Here is a 19,807-nt window from a genome sequence, read left to right as displayed (position 1 = left end):
TGTACCGATACCTGCCGTGAGATTAATAAATCTCTCATTCTCTCACTGGTTAGGTCCTTTGTTTGGAAAGAAATGAAACACATCCAGAGAAATTTGCTCTATTTCTGTCTCAAGTCTTCTGTTTTCTGACTGTTACTTTCACTGTTTCCTCCCCAATCATTTCGAATATTTGTGGACATTGTTTAGTGTCGCAATAACTGAGACATGGTCGAGGTTCAATAAACTGAGATAGGTCCGAGTGCAGTATAAACAGAGACAGGATCCACTGTAATATAAACAGAGACAGGATCCACTGTAATATAAACAGAGACAGGGTCGAGTGTAATATAAACAGAGAGGGTCTAGTGTAATATAAACAGAGACAGGGTCTAGTGTAATATAAACAGAAACAGGATCTCGGGTAATATAAACAGAGACAGGGTCTAGTGTAATATAAACAGAGACAGGGTCTAGTGAAATATAAACAGAGAGAGTGTATAGTGCGTTAACAACTGAGACAAGGCCTAGTTTTACACTAGAAAGTCTTTAATAACTGAAAGAGCTGATAGTGTCACACTAACAGAAGCCGGGTCTACTTTAACAATCGCAGAAACATACTCTATTGAATACAACAGAGACAAGATCTATATTTATAATAATAGAGGCGTGCACTAGAACTGGAATAACAGGGGCAGATTATTTTCAAATCATAGCAGAGGCCGGGTCTAGTGTAACAATTCCAGAGACAGGGTCCCATACAATAAGAGTGGAGACAGGGTCCAGATTAATAACAGCAAATGCATGGCCCACTGTGAAAGTAACAAAGATGGTGCTGGATCCAATAATAACAGAGGCAGACACTAGTGTTATACTGAACACAATGCTGGATCTAGTGTGATGGTCACACAGCCAGTATCTGGTGCACTCAAACAAAGATTGGGTCTCATCTAATAGTATGTGCAAGTCAGGGCCTATTGCTAAAATCTCTTTCACCCATCACCCCTGTGCTCACTGACCTACATTGGCTCCTGGTTAAGCAATGCCTCGATTTTAAAATTCTCATCCTTGGTTTCAAAACTCTCCATGGCCTCGCCCCTCCCTATCTCTGTAATCTCCTCCAGCCTCACAACCCTCCGAGATCCCTGTGCTCCTCCAAATCTGTCCTCTTGGTCATCCCCGATTTTAATCGCTCCACCATTGGCGGCCGTGCCTTCAGCTGCCGAGGCTCTAAGTTTTGGAATTTCCCCCTAAACCTCCACCTCCTCTTTCAAGGTCCTTCTTAAAAACTACCTCTTCAATCAACCTTTTGGGAATCTGTCCTGATATCTTTCTCTGTGGCTCTGTGACAAAAATGTTTTTTTTATTGATATCGATCTTGTTCAGCGCCGTGAGATGTTTCACTGCGTTAAAGGCACTATATTAATGTAAGTTCTGATTGTTTTGTTGTTGTAATAAATGCTTTGCCGAATATCTAATAACAGAGTTAGGGCCCACTGCAGTATGAATGGGTGGGGTTAGTGTAATAACACAGGCACGGTCTAGTGTAATGGGAACAGGGAACAGACCATGTCAGCCTTGGCTCAGTGGTAGCACTCTCGGCTCTGAGTCAGGGGGTCGGAGTTCAATTCCCAATCCAGAGACCGAGCACATAATCTAGGCCGAGACTCCAGGTGCCAATACAGAAGGAGCACTGCACTGTCAGAGGTGCCGTCTTTCAGAGGAGACATTGAACCGATGCCCCATCTAGTCCCTAAGTTGGATGTAAAATATCCCACGGCCACGATTCTGAGGAAGAACAGGTGGAGTTCTCCCCCGGTGTCCTGGACAATGTGTATCCCTCAACTAACATCACTGAGAACGGATTATCTTGTCATCATTGCATTGCTGTTTGTGGGATCTTGCTGTGCAAATTGGCTGCTGCATTTCCTCCATTATAATAACTCTCCAACCACCCTCACCCCAACTCCTCTTCCAAACTCTCACCCCTACGCTCTAACCCTTCCTCATCTTCAATTGAAAAGAAATAGACAGGTTGTACCAGTGAGGATTTGAAATATATTTACAACAGATTCTAGATGTTCTTAAGAGTCCCGATCTTTCTCTATCACTCGAGGAGTTAGATAACAGACTTCCTCCTGTGAATATAGAGCTGGTTTATTGGGCCGTGACGTGTTTACTTGTTCATCTTGTTGACTCTAAACCTTTGCCAATTATTTGATGTGATCTGTACGTATTTAAAAAAAATACAATTGCAGAATGGATTCAAATTTAAATTGAACCCAGGTTTGCAGGCATGATGCTCCATTCACACATTGAAGGTGAGAGAGATGCTGTGGGGCACACACTAAGTCCAGTAGCTGAAAGTGATCGACAGACTGGGTTTTGTGTTTAGTGATCCTGGGCATGTTACTGATACCTTCCCTGGATCCCAAGGCTAGGAGAGGCACTCTGGGAGATATGGGGAGCTGGGACTTGTCCCTGAGAGTAACCAAAGGTCTGAGAACTGAAATAATCTAGAGTCAGAAAGGAGAAAAGGCTCAAAAATGGTAGTATAGTATTAGGCCGTCCCTCCTATCGAGGATGACTTACTTCCACACCAAAAAGGGATGAGTACACAGGTGTTTCAATGAGGGACCTGACATTCGAGGTCCAGAACTACATACTGAAGGGTGGAAGATGTCTGTGCATGGATTCTTTTAACGTGGGGTAGCCATTGCACACCAGCCACTACACGGGCTTGACAGAGCTAGGTCTTGATCCAGTGGCAAGGGTTAACCAAGACTCTGCTGCACGGACCTAGTGCGCACACATGCTCCTACTATCCATAGATCGCAGTGTGGGCTGGCCCGTGCTGCCCCTGGGCCCTCGCCTCTTCTGGACCCTGAACTCTCGCCTCTCCTGGGCCCCGATCACGACGCTCTTGGGCCCCGATCTCTCACTGCTCCTCCGCCCCAATCAAAAATGGAGTATTCAGAAACAGGACATCAATTAGTCTCCTCTTATCTTGGAGACATCAAATATCAACAGTTATTTGAAATATCAAAATATTAAACTACTGCCTAGTTGAAGGGTTATTAACCTCAGCAGAAACAAACACCAACTAACAGAATGAACACAGGATTTGAATAACAGCCGAATCCAAACCCTGCAGTCACTTGTGAACTCGCTGGTGTCTCAGCAAATTGGATGAGTTAGTGAATCCCTTCCCACACTCAGAGCAGGTGAACGGTCTCTCCCCAGTGTGAACTCGCTGGTGTATCTGCAGGTTGGATGAGGTAGTGAATCGCTTCCCACACTCAGAGCAGGTGAACGGCCTCTCCCCAGTGTGAACTCGCTGGTGTGTCAGCAAGTCGGATGACTGAGTGAATCCCTTCCCACACTCTGAGCAAGTGAACGGCCTCTCCCCAGTGTGAACTCGCTGGTGTGTCAGCAGGTGGGATGGATGAGTGAAGCCCTTCCCACACTCAGTGCAGGTGAACGGTCTCTCCCCAGTGTGAACTCGCTGGTGAGTCAGCAGGTTAGATGACTGAGTGAATCCCTTCCCACATGTGGAGCAGGTGAACGGTCTCTCCCCAGTGTGAACTCGCTGGTGTGCCAGCAGATTGGATAAACAAGTGAATCCCTCCCCACACTTTGAGCAGGTGAACGGCCTCTCCCCAGTGTGGATTCGCTGGTGTACCAGCAGGTTGGATGATCGAGTGAATCCCTTCCCACACTCTGAGCAGGTGAACAGCCTCTCCCCAGTGTGAATGCGTTGGTGAGTCAGCAGGTAGGATGAATGAGTGAATCCCTTCCCACATGTGGAGCAGGTGAATGGCCTCTCCCTGGTGTGAACTCGCTGGTGTTTCAGCAGAGTGGATGACTGAGTGAATCCTTTCCCACACTCAGAACAGGTGAACGGCCTCTCCCCAGTGTGAACTCGCTGGTGTGCCAGCAGGTTGGATGAGATACTGAATCCCTTCCCACATGTGGAGCAGGTGAACGGCCTCTCCCCAGTGTGAACTCGCTGGTGTATCAGCAGGTAGGATGAATGAGTGAATCCCTTCCCACACTCAGAGCAGGTGAACGGTCTCTCACCGCTGGGACTGTGCCGATGAACTTCCAGATCAGATGGGTAATTGAACCTCTTCCCACAATCCCCATATTCCCATGGTTTCTCCATGATGTGGATGTCCTTGTGTCTCTCCAGTTTGGACGATCAGTTGAAGCCTCATCCACACACACAACACGTGTACGGTTTCTCCCCGCTGTGAATGGTGCGATGTTTTTTCAGGCTGTGTAACTAGTTAAAGTTCTTTCCACAGTCAGTGCACTGGAACACTCTCACTCGGGTGTGTGTGTCTCGGTGCTTTTCCAGTCACACTGATGTTTGAAATCTATTCCCACAGACAGAAGAGACAAACATTTCTCCTTCAACATTCAAAGGCCAATGATATTTAGGTCCTGAGGAATCGAGTGACTCTGTCAGATTTTGATGTGATGTTTGGTTTGAGTTTCCCGTCTGCAAATCCTGCCCTTCTAATACCCTGGAAAAGGAGTTTACAAAAATCATTACTGCACGTACAGGACAGAAATTCAGAACAGACAATTCTAGATTCCATGGAACATTCTTGCCTCTCTTGTTCCTCCAAAGCTGAAAACCCCCATCCCATGCACTCTCCGTTCTCCCGGTGCTGAAATTCAAACACATCACATGTCTGAAGACAGCGTATCCTCCACTTCCAGTTTTCACCACCAATCCTGTCTGGGTTCAATTCGACACTCACTGGTTCCCCTCCCTCTCCTCCCCTGAAGGTGCTGACTCTGGCTGGGTTCAGTTCTACACTCACTGGTTCCCCTCCCTCTCCTCCCCTGAAGCTGCTGACTCTGTCTGGGTTCACTGGGACCCTGTAGCCTCGCCCACACTTTGCAGTTTTGCAAAGATGGCCACGCATGCACTCGACATCTCGATGAATCTCTATGGCGGTGCACAAACCTGCAGCTTTCCTTTATTATTATAATAACTTTTATTTATATAGCACGTTTAATGTAGAACAACATCCCAAGGTGATTCACAACAGTGTTACAAGACGAGTTAGCCAAACATCTGTCGCAGGACATTTGGAAAAGCATAATTCAGTCAAGCAGAGTCAGCATGGTTTTATGAATGGCAAATCTTGGTTAACAAATTTGCTGGAGTTCTTTGAGGATGTAATGAGCAGTGTGGATAAAAGGGAACCAGTGGATGTGTTGTATTTGGATTTCCAGAAGGCATTCGATAAGGTGCAACATAAAAGGAACCTGCACAAGATAAAAGTTCACAAGGTTGAGTGTAATATGGCTAGAGGATTGGCTAACTAACAGAAAACAGAGAGTCGGGATAAATGGGTCATTTTCCGGTTGGCAAACAGTAACTAGTGGGGTGCCACGGGGATTGGTGCTGGGGCCTCAACGATTGACAATCTATACTAATGATTTGGATGAAGGGACCGAGTGTAATGTAGCCAAGTTTGCTTATGATACAAAGATGGGTGGGAAAGCAAGTTGTGAGGAGGACACACAAAATCTGCAAGAGATATAGGCAGGCTAAGTGAGTGGGCAAACATTTGGCAGATGGAGTATAATGTGGGAAAGTGTGAGGTTGTCCACTTTGGCAGAAAAAATAAAAATGCAAACTATTATTTAAATGGAGAAAAATTGCAAAGTGCTGCAGTACAGAGGGACCTGGGGTCCTTGTGCATGAAACACAAAAAGTTAGCATGTAGGTACAACAAGTAATCAGGAAGGCAAATGGAATGTTGTCCTTTATTGCAAGGGGGATAGAGAATAAAAGCAGAGAAGTCCTGCTACAACTGTACAGGGTATTGGTGAGGCCACACCTGGAGTACTGCGTACAGTTTTGTTCTCCGTATTTAAGAAAGGATAGACTTGTATTGGAGGCTGTTCAGAGAAGGTTCACGAGGTTGATTCCGGAGATGAAGGGGTTGACTTTTGAAGAGAGGTTGAGTAGGTTGGGTCAATACACATTGGAGTTCAGAAGAATGAGAGGTGGTCTTATTGAAATATATAAGATAATGAGGGGGCTCAACAAGGTGGATGCACTCATAGGGGGAATTAGAACTAGGGATCATAGTCTCAGAATTAGTGGTTGCCCACTTAAAACTGAGATGGGGAGGAATTTACTCTCTCAGGTGGTTGTAAATCTGTGGAATTCTCTGCCCCAGAGAGCTGTGGTGGCTGGGCCATTAAATATAGACAGATATTTGAGTGATAAGGGAATAAAGGGTTATGGGGAGCGGGCAGGGAAGTGGAAGTGAGTCCATGATCAGATCAGCCATGTTCTTATTAAATGGCGGAGCAGGCTCGAGCAGCCAAATGGCCTATTCCTGCTCCTATATCTTATGTTCTTAATATTCTCATTGCACAGTAACAGATCTAAGATAGCCTGCTCCCTGGTTGGTTCCGCAAAGTACTGTTCAAGGAAACTATCCCGGATACACTACAAATTCTTCCCCAAGGCTACTTTGGCCTATTTGATTTGTTCAATCAATATGAAGATTAAAATTGCCCATGATTATTCCTGCTCCTTTTTTAAAAACCTCCATTATTTCTTGATTTATACTCCATCCAACAGTGTAGCTACTGTTAGGGGGCCTATAAACTACGCCCACCAGTGAGTGTAGTATTTATTCTGTATCTGTCAGTCTCTGGTCAGCAAGTGTGGCTTTTCCTTTATACCTGTAAGTTTATGGTATGGAAGAGAGGTTTTCACTCTGTACCTGTCAATTACTGGTAAGTGAGTGTGGGTTTCACTCTGTATCTTTCATTCTCTGGTATGTGAGTGTCGGATTTACACAGTCCCTGTCATTTTCTGATATGTGAGTGTGGGTTTTCCCTGTGTCTGTCTGTTTCTGATATTTGTGTGTAGGTTTTAGACTCGCTCTCTCAGTTTATGGTATGCGAGTGTGAATTTTACTCTGTATATAACAGTTTTTGGTGTGTGTGTGTGTGGATTTCACTCTATACTTGTCAGTCTCTGGTATGTTAGTTTACGATTCCTCTATCCCAGTCAGTTTCTGTTATGTGAATGCGAGCTGTATTCTGTACCTATCGGTTTCTGAAATGTGAGTGTGCATTTTATTCTGTTTATGTCTGTTTCTACTCTGCGATTGTGAGTTTTCTATATCTGTGAAATTTACAGATCAGAGACAACCCCAAAAGACAATAGTTTTTCTCATTATATTGGACGAATGAGATTCAGAAATATTTGGAGTAGAGACGAGCTATTAGTACATTGTATAAACCATATCTGTCAGGGGTACAGTGAGTGAATGTGGGATTTATTCTGTATCTGTCATAAATGCAAGTATTTGTTGTTGCTATAGAAACAAAGCTTTTCAGTTACTTACGGTGGTTAACATTTACACAGAAGAAAATGTCAGAAGCAGCCTCGTGGATAACCGGCAGGAAAGTGTTGTTACTGGTGAGATCATCGAAACATAGAAAATAGGTGCAGGAGTAGGCCATTCGGCCCTTCGAGCCTGCACCACCATTCAATAAGATCATGGTTGATCATTCACCTCAGTACCCCTTTCCTGCTTTCTTTCCATACCTCTCGATCCATTTAGCCATAAGGGCCATATCTAACTCCCTCTTGAATATATCCAATGAACTGGCATCAACAACTCTCTGCGGCAGGGAATTCCACAGATTAACAACTCTCTGAGTGAAGAAGTTTCTCCTTATCTCAGTCCTAAATGGCCTACCCCTTATCCTAAGATTGTGTCCCCTGGTTCTGGACTTCCCCAACATCGGGAACATTTTTCCCGCATCTAACCTGTCCCGTCCCGTCAGAATCTTATATGTTTCTATGAGATCCCCTCTCATCCTTCTAAACTCCAGTGTATAAAGGCCCAGTTGATCCAGTCTCTATTTATACGTCAGTCCAGCCATCCCTGGAATCTGTCTGGTGAACCTTTGCTGCACTCCATCAATAGCAAGAACGTCCTTCCTCAGATTAGGAGACCAAAACTGAACACAATATTCCAGGTGAGGCCTCACCAAGGCCCTGTACAATTGCAGTAAGACCTCCATGCTCCTATACTCAAATCCCCTAGCTATGAAGGCCAACATGCCATTTGCCTTCTTCACCGCCTGCTGTACCTGCATGTCAATTTTCAATGACTAATGTACCATGACACTCAGGTCTCGTTGCACCTCTCCTTTTCCGAATCTGCTGCCATTCAGATAATATTCTGCCTTCGTGTTATTGCCTCCAAAGTGGATAACCTCACATTTATCCAAATTATACTGCATCCGCCATGCATTTGCCCACTCACCTAATCTGTCCAAATCACCCTGCAACCTCTTAGCATCCTCCTCACAGCTCACACCACCACCCAGTTTAGTGTCATCTGCAAACTTGGAGATATTACATTCAATTCCTTCATCCAAATCATTAATGTATATTGTAAAGAGCTGGAGTCCCAGCACTGAGCCCTGCGGCACTCCACTAGACACTGCCTCCCATTCCGAAAAGGACCCATTTATCCCGACTCTCTGCTTCCTGTCTGCCAACCAATTCTCTATCCACGTCAGTACATTACCCCCAATACAATGTGCTTTGATTTTGCACACCAATCTCTTATGTGGGACCATGTCAAAGGTCTTTTGAAAGTCCAAATACACCACATCCGCTGGTTCTCCCTTGTCCACTCTACTAGTTACATCCTCAAAAAATTCCAGAAGATTTGTCAAGCATGATTTCCCTTTCATAAATCTATGCTGAATTGGTCCGATCCTGTCATTGCTTTCCAAATGTGCTGCTATTTCATCCTTAATAATGGATTCCAACATTTTTCCCACTACTGATGTCAGGCTAACCGGTCTATAATTACCCATTTTCTCTCTCCATCCTTTTTTAAAAAGTGGTGTTACATTAGCTACCTTCCAGTCCATAGGAACTGATCCAAAGTTGATCGACTGTTGGAAAATTATCACCAATGCCTCCACTATTTCGAGGGCCACTTCCTTAAGTACTCTGGGATGCAGACAATCAGGCCCCTGGGATTTATCGGCCTTCAATCCCATCAATTTCCCCAACACAATTTCCCGGCAAATAAGGATATCCTTCAGTTCCTCCTTCTCTCTAGACCCTCAGTCCCCTAATACATCCGGAAGATTATTTGTGTTTTCCTTCGTGAAGACAGAACCAAAGTATTTGTTCAATTGGTCTGCCATTTCTTTGTTCCCCATTATAAATTCACCTGAGTCCGACTGCAAGGGACCTACATTTGTCTTCACTAATCTTTTTCTCTTCACATATCTATAGAAGCTTTTGCAGTCAGTTTTTATGTTCCCGGCAAGCTTCCTCTCGTACTCTATTTCCCCCCTCCTAATTAAACCCTTTGTCCTCCTCTGCTGAATTCTAAATTTCTCCCAGTCCTCAGGTTTGCTGCTTTTTTTGGCCAATTTATATGCCGATCATGATTTGCTCGATGCAAACTTGGCTAATAACTCTCGAGGCGATGGAAAAGAAAGCAACATTTGGGGACGTTTGAGTGAGATGAGAAAACATAATCAGCGCGAGGAGCGCCAATCAGAGAGCTGGCGGGCAAAAAGCATTGAGCTCCTGTTACTGCCAGATGCTATTTCCAAAACAATGGGGAAGAACAGTCCCTGGATCTGGGAACTTAAGGAGGCCTTTCAGCACATGAAGCCTGGAGGCAAATCATCCCTTTGAGCCTGTTATATAAGGAACAGGAGGAGGCCATTCAGTCCCTCGAGCCTGTTACATAAGGAACAGGAGGAGGCCATTCAGTCCCTCGAGTCTGTTACATAAGGAACAGGAGGAGGCCATTCAATCCCTTCGAGCCTGTTACATAAGGAACAGGAGGAGGCCATTCAGTCCCTCGAGCCTGTTACATAAGTAACAGGGGAGGCCATTCAGTCCCTCGAGCCTGTTACATAAGGAACAGGAGGAGGCCATTCAGTCCCTCGAGTCTGTTACATAAGGAACAGGAGAAGGCCATTCAATCCCTTCGAGCCTGTTACATAAGGAACAGGAGGAGGCCATTCAGTCCCTCGAGTCTGTTACATAAGGAACAGGAGGAGGCCATTCAATCCCTTCGAGCCTGTTACATAAGGAACAGGAGGAGGCCATTCAGTCCCTCGAGCCTGTTACATAAGTAACAGGGGAGGCCATTCAGTCCCTCGAGCCTGTTACATAAGGAACAGGAAGAGGCCATTCAATCCCTTCAAGCCTGTTACATGAGGAACAGGAGGAGGCCATTCAGTCCCTCGAGTCTGTTACATAAGGAACAGGAGGAGGCCATTCAGCCCCTCGAACCTGTTACAAATGAATAGGAGCCCATCCAGACCCTCATGTTTGTTGCATAGGAACAGGAGATGGGCATTCAGTACCTCAGCCTTGCTATAAAGGAATTGGTGAAGGCAATGCATCAACTGGACACTGTTACATTGGAATAGAGGAGGCCAGTCATTATCTGGAGCCTTTTACTTTGGAACTGGAGGAGGCCATTCATCCATCTCGAGCCTTTCACAGCAGAACAGGAGTAGGCCATTCAGACCCTCAAGCATGTTATATAGGAACTGGAGGAGGCCATTCAGCCCGCTGAGAATGTTATAGGAACTGGAAGAGGCCAATAAACCAGTCGCACATGTTATATTGGAACTGGAGGAGGCCACTCATCCCGTAACTTATTACACAGGAACAGGATGAGGCCATTCTTCCCCTCAAGCCTGTTACATTGGATCAGGAGGATGCCATTCAGCCCTTCATTCTGTTACATGGGAAGAGGAAGAGGCCATTCAGCCTCTCTAACATTAGAAACATGAGCAGACCACTCAGCCTTTGATTCGGTGACATGGGAACAGCTGGACGTTTTTCATCCCCTCGAGCTTCTTACATTAGGAACAGGAGAAGACCACTCAGTCCCTCGAGCCTGTTACACAGGAACAGGAGTAGGCCTTTCAGCCCCTCTTGCATGTTATATAGGAACTGGAGGATGCCATTCAGCCCCTCGTGCATGTTATATAAGAACTGTAGGAGGACATTCATCCCCTCAAGCCGATTACATTAGGAACTGGAGGAGACCATTCAGCTTCTCAAGACATTAACATTAGGAACTGGAGAGGGCCATTCAGCAACTGGGGTTAGAAAGCAATAGGATGACGCAATTCTGCCCCTCGAGTTTGTTACATTAGGAATAAGACAAGGGCATTCATCCCCACGGGACTGTTTCATGGGAACAGGAGGAGGGCATTCAGCCCCTTGAGCTTGTAACATAGGAACTGGAGGAGGCCAGTCAGCCCCTGGAACCCGTTACATAAGAACTAAAGGAGGCCATTCATCCCATTCTAGCCTGATGTAGGTACAGCAGGAGGTCATTCTGCCCCTAGAGCTTATTACATATTAACAGGAGGAAGCCATTATGACCCTCGTGTTTTTTACACTAGGAATATGAGAAGGTTACTCAGTGTCTCCAGTCTGTTAAATTAGGAACAGGAGGTGGCCATCAGCCAGCTCGGGCCTGTTACACAGGACTAGGAGGAGGCTATTCAGCACCACAAATATCTTTAATTCGGATAACCTGTCTGTGTATCCGCACACTAGAGGCCCAGGGGCAGCACGGGCCAGCCCACACTGCGATATGTGTGCGCATTAGATCCATGCAGCAGAGCAGGTCTCCAGTCACCTTGGTTAACCCTTGCCACTGGATAAAGGCCGAGCTCTGTCAAGCCCGTGTGGTGGCTGATATGCAATGGTCACCACACGTTAAAAAAATCCAAGCACAGGCATCTTCAACCCTTCAATTGGAGTTCAGGACTGGAATATTGGGTCCTTCATTGAAACATCTGTGAACTCATGTGGAAGCAAGTCATCCTCGTTCGAGGGACCGCCTATGATGATGACACTGTGATAGGTACCGTACCGACTGTGTTTACAAGGAGCCGGTTGCACTGTTCCATATGTCTCAGGTGGAAAAAACTTCACATTTGTTCCGGTTCCTTCAATTCCTTGTCTGTAGAAGGAGAAGGTATCTCTGATCATTCAAGAACAGGAGAGGTAGAACATACTAAAGTGATGAATGTAATCGTTCACTTAATATTCATTATGAACATTCACAAAGGGAAGCCAGCGATACAAACAGTGTCAGTGTCTGACTTCACTGCAGTACTGAGCTTCTGCACACCAAGTGTGTTGGGCAGATTTACAGCAATTTACTGACATCTAGACACAACCCAACTCCTGCCCTGCTTCAGTAATGGGACTATCCGATGGAGCACGGACTTTTACACAGCTCAGATTGCTACTCCCCTCTCCCAGGGCACTAACCGTTCAACCAAAAACAAAGAGCCGCTGTTTAAAACATGTCCTTCACATTTCTCACCCGGTGCCTGCAATAGGTGCTCCTTGTATAAATCCTCAGTGTCCGGCTCTGCTTCCACTGCTCGCTGTCCAATGACAACAAACACGGTGAGACTGGAACTAAAGCAGGAACGTTCACTACTGGTTTGCAGGGAGAAAGCAGCAATGATTGTAAACAGCAGATCCTTCCCATTCTGTCTCCCTTACCCGGGACACACGCTGTCCACACACAGCCCGAGAATGGCCTCTCCCTTCCCCCACTCACTCCACGCACTGAGACCAGTTCTTGCTCCACTCCGCCTGTTACACACAGACCCCGACTCCCCCTGAACTTCCCCCGGACTCAGTGCCGATCTCTGAGCCCATCTGCGGACACGCTCCCAAAGCGATGTGCTGCTGTAAGGAGGCTGCTGCTCGCTGCCTTACCCCGGGGCCGCGGTGTCTCCATTCCCGGCTGTTTAAACCATCTTCTTCCGCTCACTGAGTGAATGGCGCTCACAGGCAGGGCTGGGGGAGGGGGGGGGGGGGGAGGGCGCATGCGCTCTTCTGCTCACTGGAAATCGACTCAAGTGGCGGGGCTTAACCGCGCATGCGCAGGTCTCTGCCATAATTCAGCCTTTAAAAATCAAAGTGCACTTTTCCCGATTTACTTTTTATCAGAATCTGAGCAAAGGAACTGGGCCTGGGGGGCAAGGACAGAGAATGTTTAAAGCGGGGGCCTTGCCTCATTGAGATGCTCAATTCCGTGCAATTCTCTTCATGAGTCCGTCCTCACAAAGCTATCTTGCAGAAACAGCGGAGGGACGGGGGAATAGGAGTGTTTGCTGGGACTGTGCAAGAGTTAATATCTGACAGAAACTGTCCCAGTTTAGTTTGATCAGAGTGAAACACTCGGTCACTGAGAGTAATACCGAACGGCCCTGAGCTGCAAGATTACAGAGAGTACAACAGGCAAGCGAGGGTTAAATGTGCGACCTTGTTTCTCTCACTCTCTGACACTGTCCCGCAGTGTGGGATTAATAATGTGTCTGTCTGTGGTACACTATCAGTGAGAGAGGGGACTGCATCTTCTGTCTCTTCAATGGGATATTTTAGGATAAAACCGGACCTCACAGGTCAGTCTGGAACTGACACTGTGCATGTTTCTGTGTCTCACCGCCCTGCCTCGCACTCCCCTGTCTCTCTCTCTCTCAGCCCACTCTCTCTCTCTGTCACTATCCCCTTTCTCTTGTACTGTCTGTGAAGGCGGGATTCTGTTATTTAGCGTGATGAGGAAACACTGTTGGAAGTACAATACTGATAATGTCTCTGTTTCTCTCTCGGGAGCTATATTGTGAATGGGCGTAATATGGAGACACTGATACACAGTGTAAGACTGATAATGTGCCTGTCTCCCTCTCTCTTTTCCGCTGATACTGTACATGAATGTGTGATACTATTATTGAACGTAATATGACGACACAGTTAGGGAGTTTAAGACTAATTCTGTGTTTGTCTTTGTCGCTCTCTCTGATAGCCATCTCTGGGTGTTGAGTATGAGATGGATAGGACACCTGTTAGTTAAATATCCTTCAGTTTAGGAGGAGAGAGAGACACAAAGAGGCGGGTGCGACGGTGAACACATAATTTATATTTTCACGTTAATCAAACATATTTCTGCGTGCGAACAATATAACAACTTAGCACCAGATATGGGTTAAGCCAGTCACTGCTGTGATTGGCTCCTGCCCCTGAATCTGGGGAACAGACACTGTGAGGAGCGCCAGTCTCAGAGTGTTTAACACTTACTGAGCTGGGAAACTACAACTAACCCCGAGAATCGGCAGCACAGGCCGAGCGGAGAGGAAACCCTGTGCTGGGAGCTGTAAATCTGGGATAGTTTGTGTTGTGAATGTGCAGATTGTGAACATTGTGTGAGTGAGAGTGTGTTAAAGGGGCGGCCCGGTGAGACTAATGTCACTGTGTTTGTGTGTCCGTCTCATCGCCGGATTCCAGAGTCCCTCTTGTGTAAAATTCAAAGATTTCCCTGTCACAGGATCGCCCTGCTGCCCTGCTCAGGTCTAAAGCGGGAATTAAACGTCAAGTTTGATGTGATTTCAAATTTCAATTGAAAAACAGAGAAAATGTCCGCGATCGGGTGAGAGAGCGCGATCAGTGCAGCAATGAAACGGGTTTAAATCCAAATTGCTGCCTTCAGTTCGGAGGAAACTTTCTCGACAACAAACATCCCGGTGTTCGGGACAGAAAGAGGCCAGTCTGGGACTCTGGAGGGCCCGGGTTGAATTGGAATCGAACAGTTAATGAGGAGAGAGAAACACAAAGAGACTGGAGGGGCGGGGAGCTGATAGCAGGATGTCTCCGCCCCGTCCGCTCGCTGCCTTTAAGTTGCTCTGTGCCGCCGCCTCCCGTTTCATTCCTGACCGAGCTCTGACTGTCAGAGAGATTTTCCACAGAGTCACCGACATGACTGACACTGCAGCCGCCGAAACCGCTCCTCCTGCCGCTCAAACCAAGGCTCCCAGCAAGAAGAAGGTGGCGGCTCCCCGCTCCAAGCCAGCCGGTCCCACGTTGGGCCAACAGATCCTCAAGGTTGTGGCCGATGGCAGCGATCGCAAGGGGATGTCCCTGGCCGCGATAAAGAAGAATCTGGCGGCCAAAGGCGTGGATGTGGAGAAGCGCGGGTCCCAGATCAGGTTCAGTATCAAGAGGAATGTGACAAATGGCTTCCTGGTGCAGACCAAGGGCACGGGCGCCTCGGGCTCCTTCAAAGTCGCTAAGAAGGAAAACCAGGGGAATGTGGGAAGGAAGGTGAAGAAACCAGCAGCCAAGAAATCTCCAGCCAAGAAACCAGCAGCCAAGAAATCTCCTGCCAAGAAAACGAGCACCAAGAAGGCGCTAACAGTAAAAAAAGACAGCGAAAGCGGCGGCTGGGAAGAAGGCGGCGGCGAAGAAGGCCTCGGGCACAAAGGTAAAGGCAGCCAAAAAGGTGGAAAAACCGAGGGCCAAGGCCAAATCAGCAAAACCGAAGAAAGCAGCGCACAAAAAGTAAATAAAAAGTGCAACTTGTAAACACCTGAACCCAAAGGCTCTTCTCAGAGTCACCCACGCCTCTCAGAAAAGAGCTGATCCCCGAATCAAATGATCACTGTCCCGGGGCCGGGCTCAGATTTCAGACAGAAATCATTGAACATGAAGCCAGGATCCCTGGTGACTCGCTGACATTGGCTGCACCCACCCCTCCCCCAGTGTCTGCAATAAAACACACAGAGAATGGGATGTCCGGCCCGGGCCTCACTAACTGGGGATGTGTTCGGTTCCAGTCTCAGTTCCTGGTCATTGTCATTTCACAGATTTAGGGGGAGAGTCTGTGAGACGGTGATACTGGCGGAGATACTCCGCATCATAACTCAAACCCCAAACACCACATTCTCCAAATCAGCTGGAATAAGGTGTTTGTAAACTGCTGAACCCGTCTGTGAGAGGAAGTGTGGGGAGATGGAACAAGGTCTGAGATTGACAGGGAAGGGTCTGCATATAGGCGGGAATATTCGCGATTGTAAATTGTAACGAGACATTTAAAAGCTTCTGGTTCCTGGAAGCCTTGAAGATGAATTCCGAGACTGTAAGGGTTTGTGCGGAGCGCTGTGTTTCGGTTCCATTGTCGGAAAACAGTTTGAAAATGGCGGCTGCAGAAAGCTGGAGGCGGAGTTGGAAGATCAGAGGCCGGTCTCTGCTCTGTCTGTCAATCTTGACTCATAGAAACATAGACATAAAAACATAGAAAATAGATGCAGGAGTAGGCCATTCGGCCCTTCGAGCCTGCACCGCCATTCAATGAGTTCATGGCTGAACATGCAACTTCAGTACCCCATTCCTGCTTTCTCGCCATACCCCTTGATCCCCCTAGTAGTAAGGACTACATCTAACTCCTTTTTGAATATATTTAGTGAATTGGCCTCAACAACTTTCTGTGGTAGAGAATTCCACAGGTTCACCACTCTCTGGGTGAAGAAGTTTCTCCTCATCTCGGTCCTAAATGGCTTACCCCTGGTTCTGGACTTCCCCAACATTGTGAACATTCTTCCTGCATCTAACCTGTCTAAACCCGTCAGAATTTTAAAAGTTTCTACGAGATCCCCTCTCATTCTTCTGAACTCCAGTGAATACAAGCCCAGTCGATCCAGTCTTTCTTGATATGTCAGTCCCGCCATCCCGGGAATCAGTCTGGTGAACCTTCGCTGCACTCCCTCAATAGCAAGAATGTCCTACCTCAAGTTAGGAGACCAAAATTGTACACAATACTCTGTCTCCTCCCCTTCCTGTCTCTCTCACTCTGCACTTTCTCAGTCAGGTCGGCTCCGGCTCTATGAAAAGGAGCCGGGAGCAGTTCGCTTCTCATTCAGCGACTTTTTGAGTGAAGAATTATCATGTCTGGTCGAGGTAAAGGCGGCAAAGGACTGGGTAAAGGCGGAGCCAAGCGGCACCGTAAAGTGCTACGTGATAATATCCAGAGCATCACCAACTCCGCTATCCGCCGCCTGGCTCGCCGTGACAGTGTCAAGCGGATCTCAGGCCTGATCTACGAGGAGACCCGCGGGGTGCTGAAGGTTTTCCTGGAGAATGTGATCAGGGATGCAGTCACCTACACTGAGCACTGCCATGGATGTGGTGTATGCTCTGAAGTGGCAGGGCCGCACTCTATGGATTCGGCGGCTGAATAACTCGACCTTTTCAACCAAACACAACACAAAGGCGCTTCTCAGAGCTACCCACCGTCTCAGAGAAAGCAGTGACCTGGGGATGGGAGCGCGGACAGTTTGGTTGGGAAATGGTTTCGGATGTTTAATTAATAGAAATAAATATTTGGATTTATATAGCGTCTTTCACGACCACCGAACGTCTCAAAGCCAATTAAATACTTTTAGAGTGTAGTTGCTGTAGGAATATGGGAATTATTAAATAATTTACAACTATTTGAAATGAAATCAGAAGCTCCGGCTGCCAGTCAAAGTTACCGGACGGTATACATAGTCCCCTTTACACAGACATTCCAGTCTTCCCTTACAGATAATTCTTGTCATGTTGTGAGGTTTCTGTGAGAATCGGCTAAACGGGACGGCATTGGCGGGATCGATGCGGGACTTTGTGTTTACAGGAAGCAGTGACCGGGGATTTATTCCCGCCCGGTACAGACCGATCAGGGAATGGAACAGAAAGTGGGATTGGTGATTTATAATGGGGCACAATCGCCGTTACAAAGAACGGGATTCTTAAATTGCTGGCGGGAAATTAGAGTTTCTTTAATCCCTGTTGGTTGATACTCTGAAATTGGCGGGCTTTTTGAAATTAACCAACTGTCAGTTTCAGTTCAGCAAATCAGGGGCCAGTAATCCCCGCCCTTCAATTTCACTCTCGGTGCTTGGTTCAAACTTGATTGGCTGCAGCCCGACCGCCAATCACAGCCCAGGGGCGGACCCTCACACATTAACAGTCCCAATGTCCCAGATTGTGCAGAGATTCGTTCAGAAAATGGCCAGGACCAAGCAGACAACGCGCAAATCCACCGGAGGGAAAGCTCCTCTCAAACAGCTGTCGACCAAAGCGGCCCGGAAGAGCGCTCCGGCCACGGGCGGAGTGAAGAAGCCTCATCGCTACAGACCCGGCACCGTGGCTCTGAGGGAGATCCGCCGCTACCAGAAATCCACCGAGCTGCTGATCCGCAAACTGCCCTTCCAGCGCCTGGTGCGGGAGATCGCTTAGGATTTCAAGACCGACCTGCGCTTCCAGAGCTCAGCCGTCATGGCCCTGCAGGAGGCCAGTGAGGCTTACCTGGTGGGGCTCTTTGAGGACACCAACCTGTGCGCCATCCACGCCAAGCGAGTCACCATCATACCAAAAGACATCCAGCTGGCCCGCCGCAACCGCGGGGAGGGCGCCTAGACTCCCCCTGCCCCGACTCGAAGCTTCAGCACCAAGTGCAACAACGGCTCTTTTCAGAGCTACCAAATCAGCAAAGGAAAGAGCTGCGATCAGCGCCAGGCAAACTGGCCTGTGCACACACCTTGCGGGTCTTGTAGTGTTACTGTAACTGGGACTTTATATATACAGTGCACGTGGTGAATATCTGACCATGCGGGTTTGGTCGAGGTGCCCAGTATACCGACTGCACCTGCCCAACGTGGGTCGGAATCGAAATAATTATCTACACGTCGGGATAGATTTTCAGGAGTATGAAGTCAGAATCCCGCCTTTAAACCCAGCTCTTAATGCGGCGACTGGTGGGATACTATAAAATGTTCCAAAAAGTGACCAGAGCTGTAATTCTGATTCTATCCTGTACGCAAATTAAAAGGGTAACATTCTGCATGGTTCAATGCGTTCATATTTATACTGAAAGTGCTTTAGGCTCATTTCTGATCAGGCAATTCCCGGCTTCATTGCAGGAGATTCAATATATTAAATTAGATCTGGGACAATTATAATCCATAAACAGCCCTTTCACAGATACTGTGGGTGGCTCTGAAAAGAGCCTTTGGGCGATTAGATTAAATCTTGTCCGCTTTACTTGCTCTTGGACGAAGTGGTGGTTTTCTTGGGCAACAGCACAGCCTGGATATTAGGCAGCACCCCGCCCTGAGCGATGGTCACCTTTCCCAGCAGCTTGTTGAGCTCCTCGTCGTTGCGGATGGCCAGCTGCAGGTGTCTGGGGATGATGCGGGTCTTCTTGTTGTCACGGGCCGCGTTGCCGGCCAGCTCCAGGATTTCAGCGGTCAGATACTCGAGCACAGCAGCCATGTAGACCGGGGCTCCGGCACCCACACGCTTGGCGTAGTTCCCCTTTCGCAGGAGCCTGTGAACACGGCCCACAGGGAACTGCAGTCCGGCCCTGGAGGAGCGAGACTTGGCTTTGGCCCGAGCTTTACCGCCGGTTTTTCCTCTTCCAGACATTTCCGTAATCCACAGGTTCAGAGATAGAATGAGAAACTCCTCCCACATCTGCCCTTCTTATAGCTTCTAGAGGGATGCAGGGAGCGAACTTGTGATTGGTCACTCTGTGGTGAATTTCATTGGTCGTTTCCGATGACCAATCACAGCCTGTTTAGTCCACCAATGAAAGCAGGGCTGAAATTACTGGTTATCAACAGTCAGAACTCAACGATTTTTTAATTCAAAAATCCCGCCAATAATTGTTAAAATTGCGGATTATGTTAGTAACTTCACCATTAGCCAGATACTTCAAAACACTTTATTTCCTTTTGTCTTATTCCATATTTCCCTTGCAAATTCCAGCCTGTTACAATCAGGATTAAATTCGGTTTCAGTTTCAAAATGTAATGGGCGGAACTCAGTCCCCACTGATTCTGTAACGGGACACATTCCAGCCTAAACTTTATAAAATTGAACTTCTTGTGAGGAATGTAGCACTCAAATACTGACTCCACACGGTCTGGTGTTGTA

General features: G+C 47.3%; 1 protein-coding gene and 2 pseudogenes across 3 annotated transcripts; 2 read left to right on the top strand and 1 right to left on the bottom strand.

The window, feature by feature from the left end:
* Nucleotides 1-556: 556 nt before the first annotated feature.
* Nucleotides 557-12,847, bottom strand: LOC139273832 (zinc finger protein 256-like). 3 transcript variants are annotated; one of them, XM_070890906.1, is made up of 3 exons: nucleotides 12,776-12,835; nucleotides 11,913-12,002; nucleotides 557-4,505 (listed from the first exon to the last, which is right to left on the bottom strand). In XM_070890906.1, the coding sequence occupies exon 3, from the start codon at nucleotides 4,139-4,141 to the stop codon at nucleotides 3,131-3,133; it is 1,011 nt and encodes a 336-aa protein (XP_070747007.1). In that variant the 5' UTR covers nucleotides 4,142-4,505; nucleotides 11,913-12,002; nucleotides 12,776-12,835; the 3' UTR covers nucleotides 557-3,130. The 3 variants fall into 3 exon arrangements, with proteins under 3 accessions (XP_070747007.1, XP_070747008.1, XP_070747009.1); XM_070890907.1 differs by lacking the exon at nucleotides 11,913-12,002 and having other exon boundaries at nucleotides 12,776-12,847; XM_070890908.1 differs by lacking the exons at nucleotides 11,913-12,002; nucleotides 12,776-12,835 and adding an exon at nucleotides 12,372-12,395.
* A 3,929-nt stretch (nucleotides 12,848-16,776) lies between these two features.
* LOC139273844 (histone H4-like) lies at nucleotides 16,777-17,066 on the top strand (annotated as a pseudogene).
* Nucleotides 17,067-17,878: 812 nt separating this feature from the next.
* LOC139273838 (histone H3-like) lies at nucleotides 17,879-18,289 on the top strand (annotated as a pseudogene).
* Nucleotides 18,290-19,807: the final 1,518 nt, after the last annotated feature.

Source organism: Pristiophorus japonicus, chromosome 9, assembly GCF_044704955.1.
Source record: "Pristiophorus japonicus isolate sPriJap1 chromosome 9, sPriJap1.hap1, whole genome shotgun sequence".
Lineage (NCBI taxonomy): Eukaryota > Metazoa > Chordata > Chondrichthyes > Pristiophoridae > Pristiophorus > Pristiophorus japonicus.
This window is presented reverse-complemented; position numbering and strand designations above follow the sequence as displayed.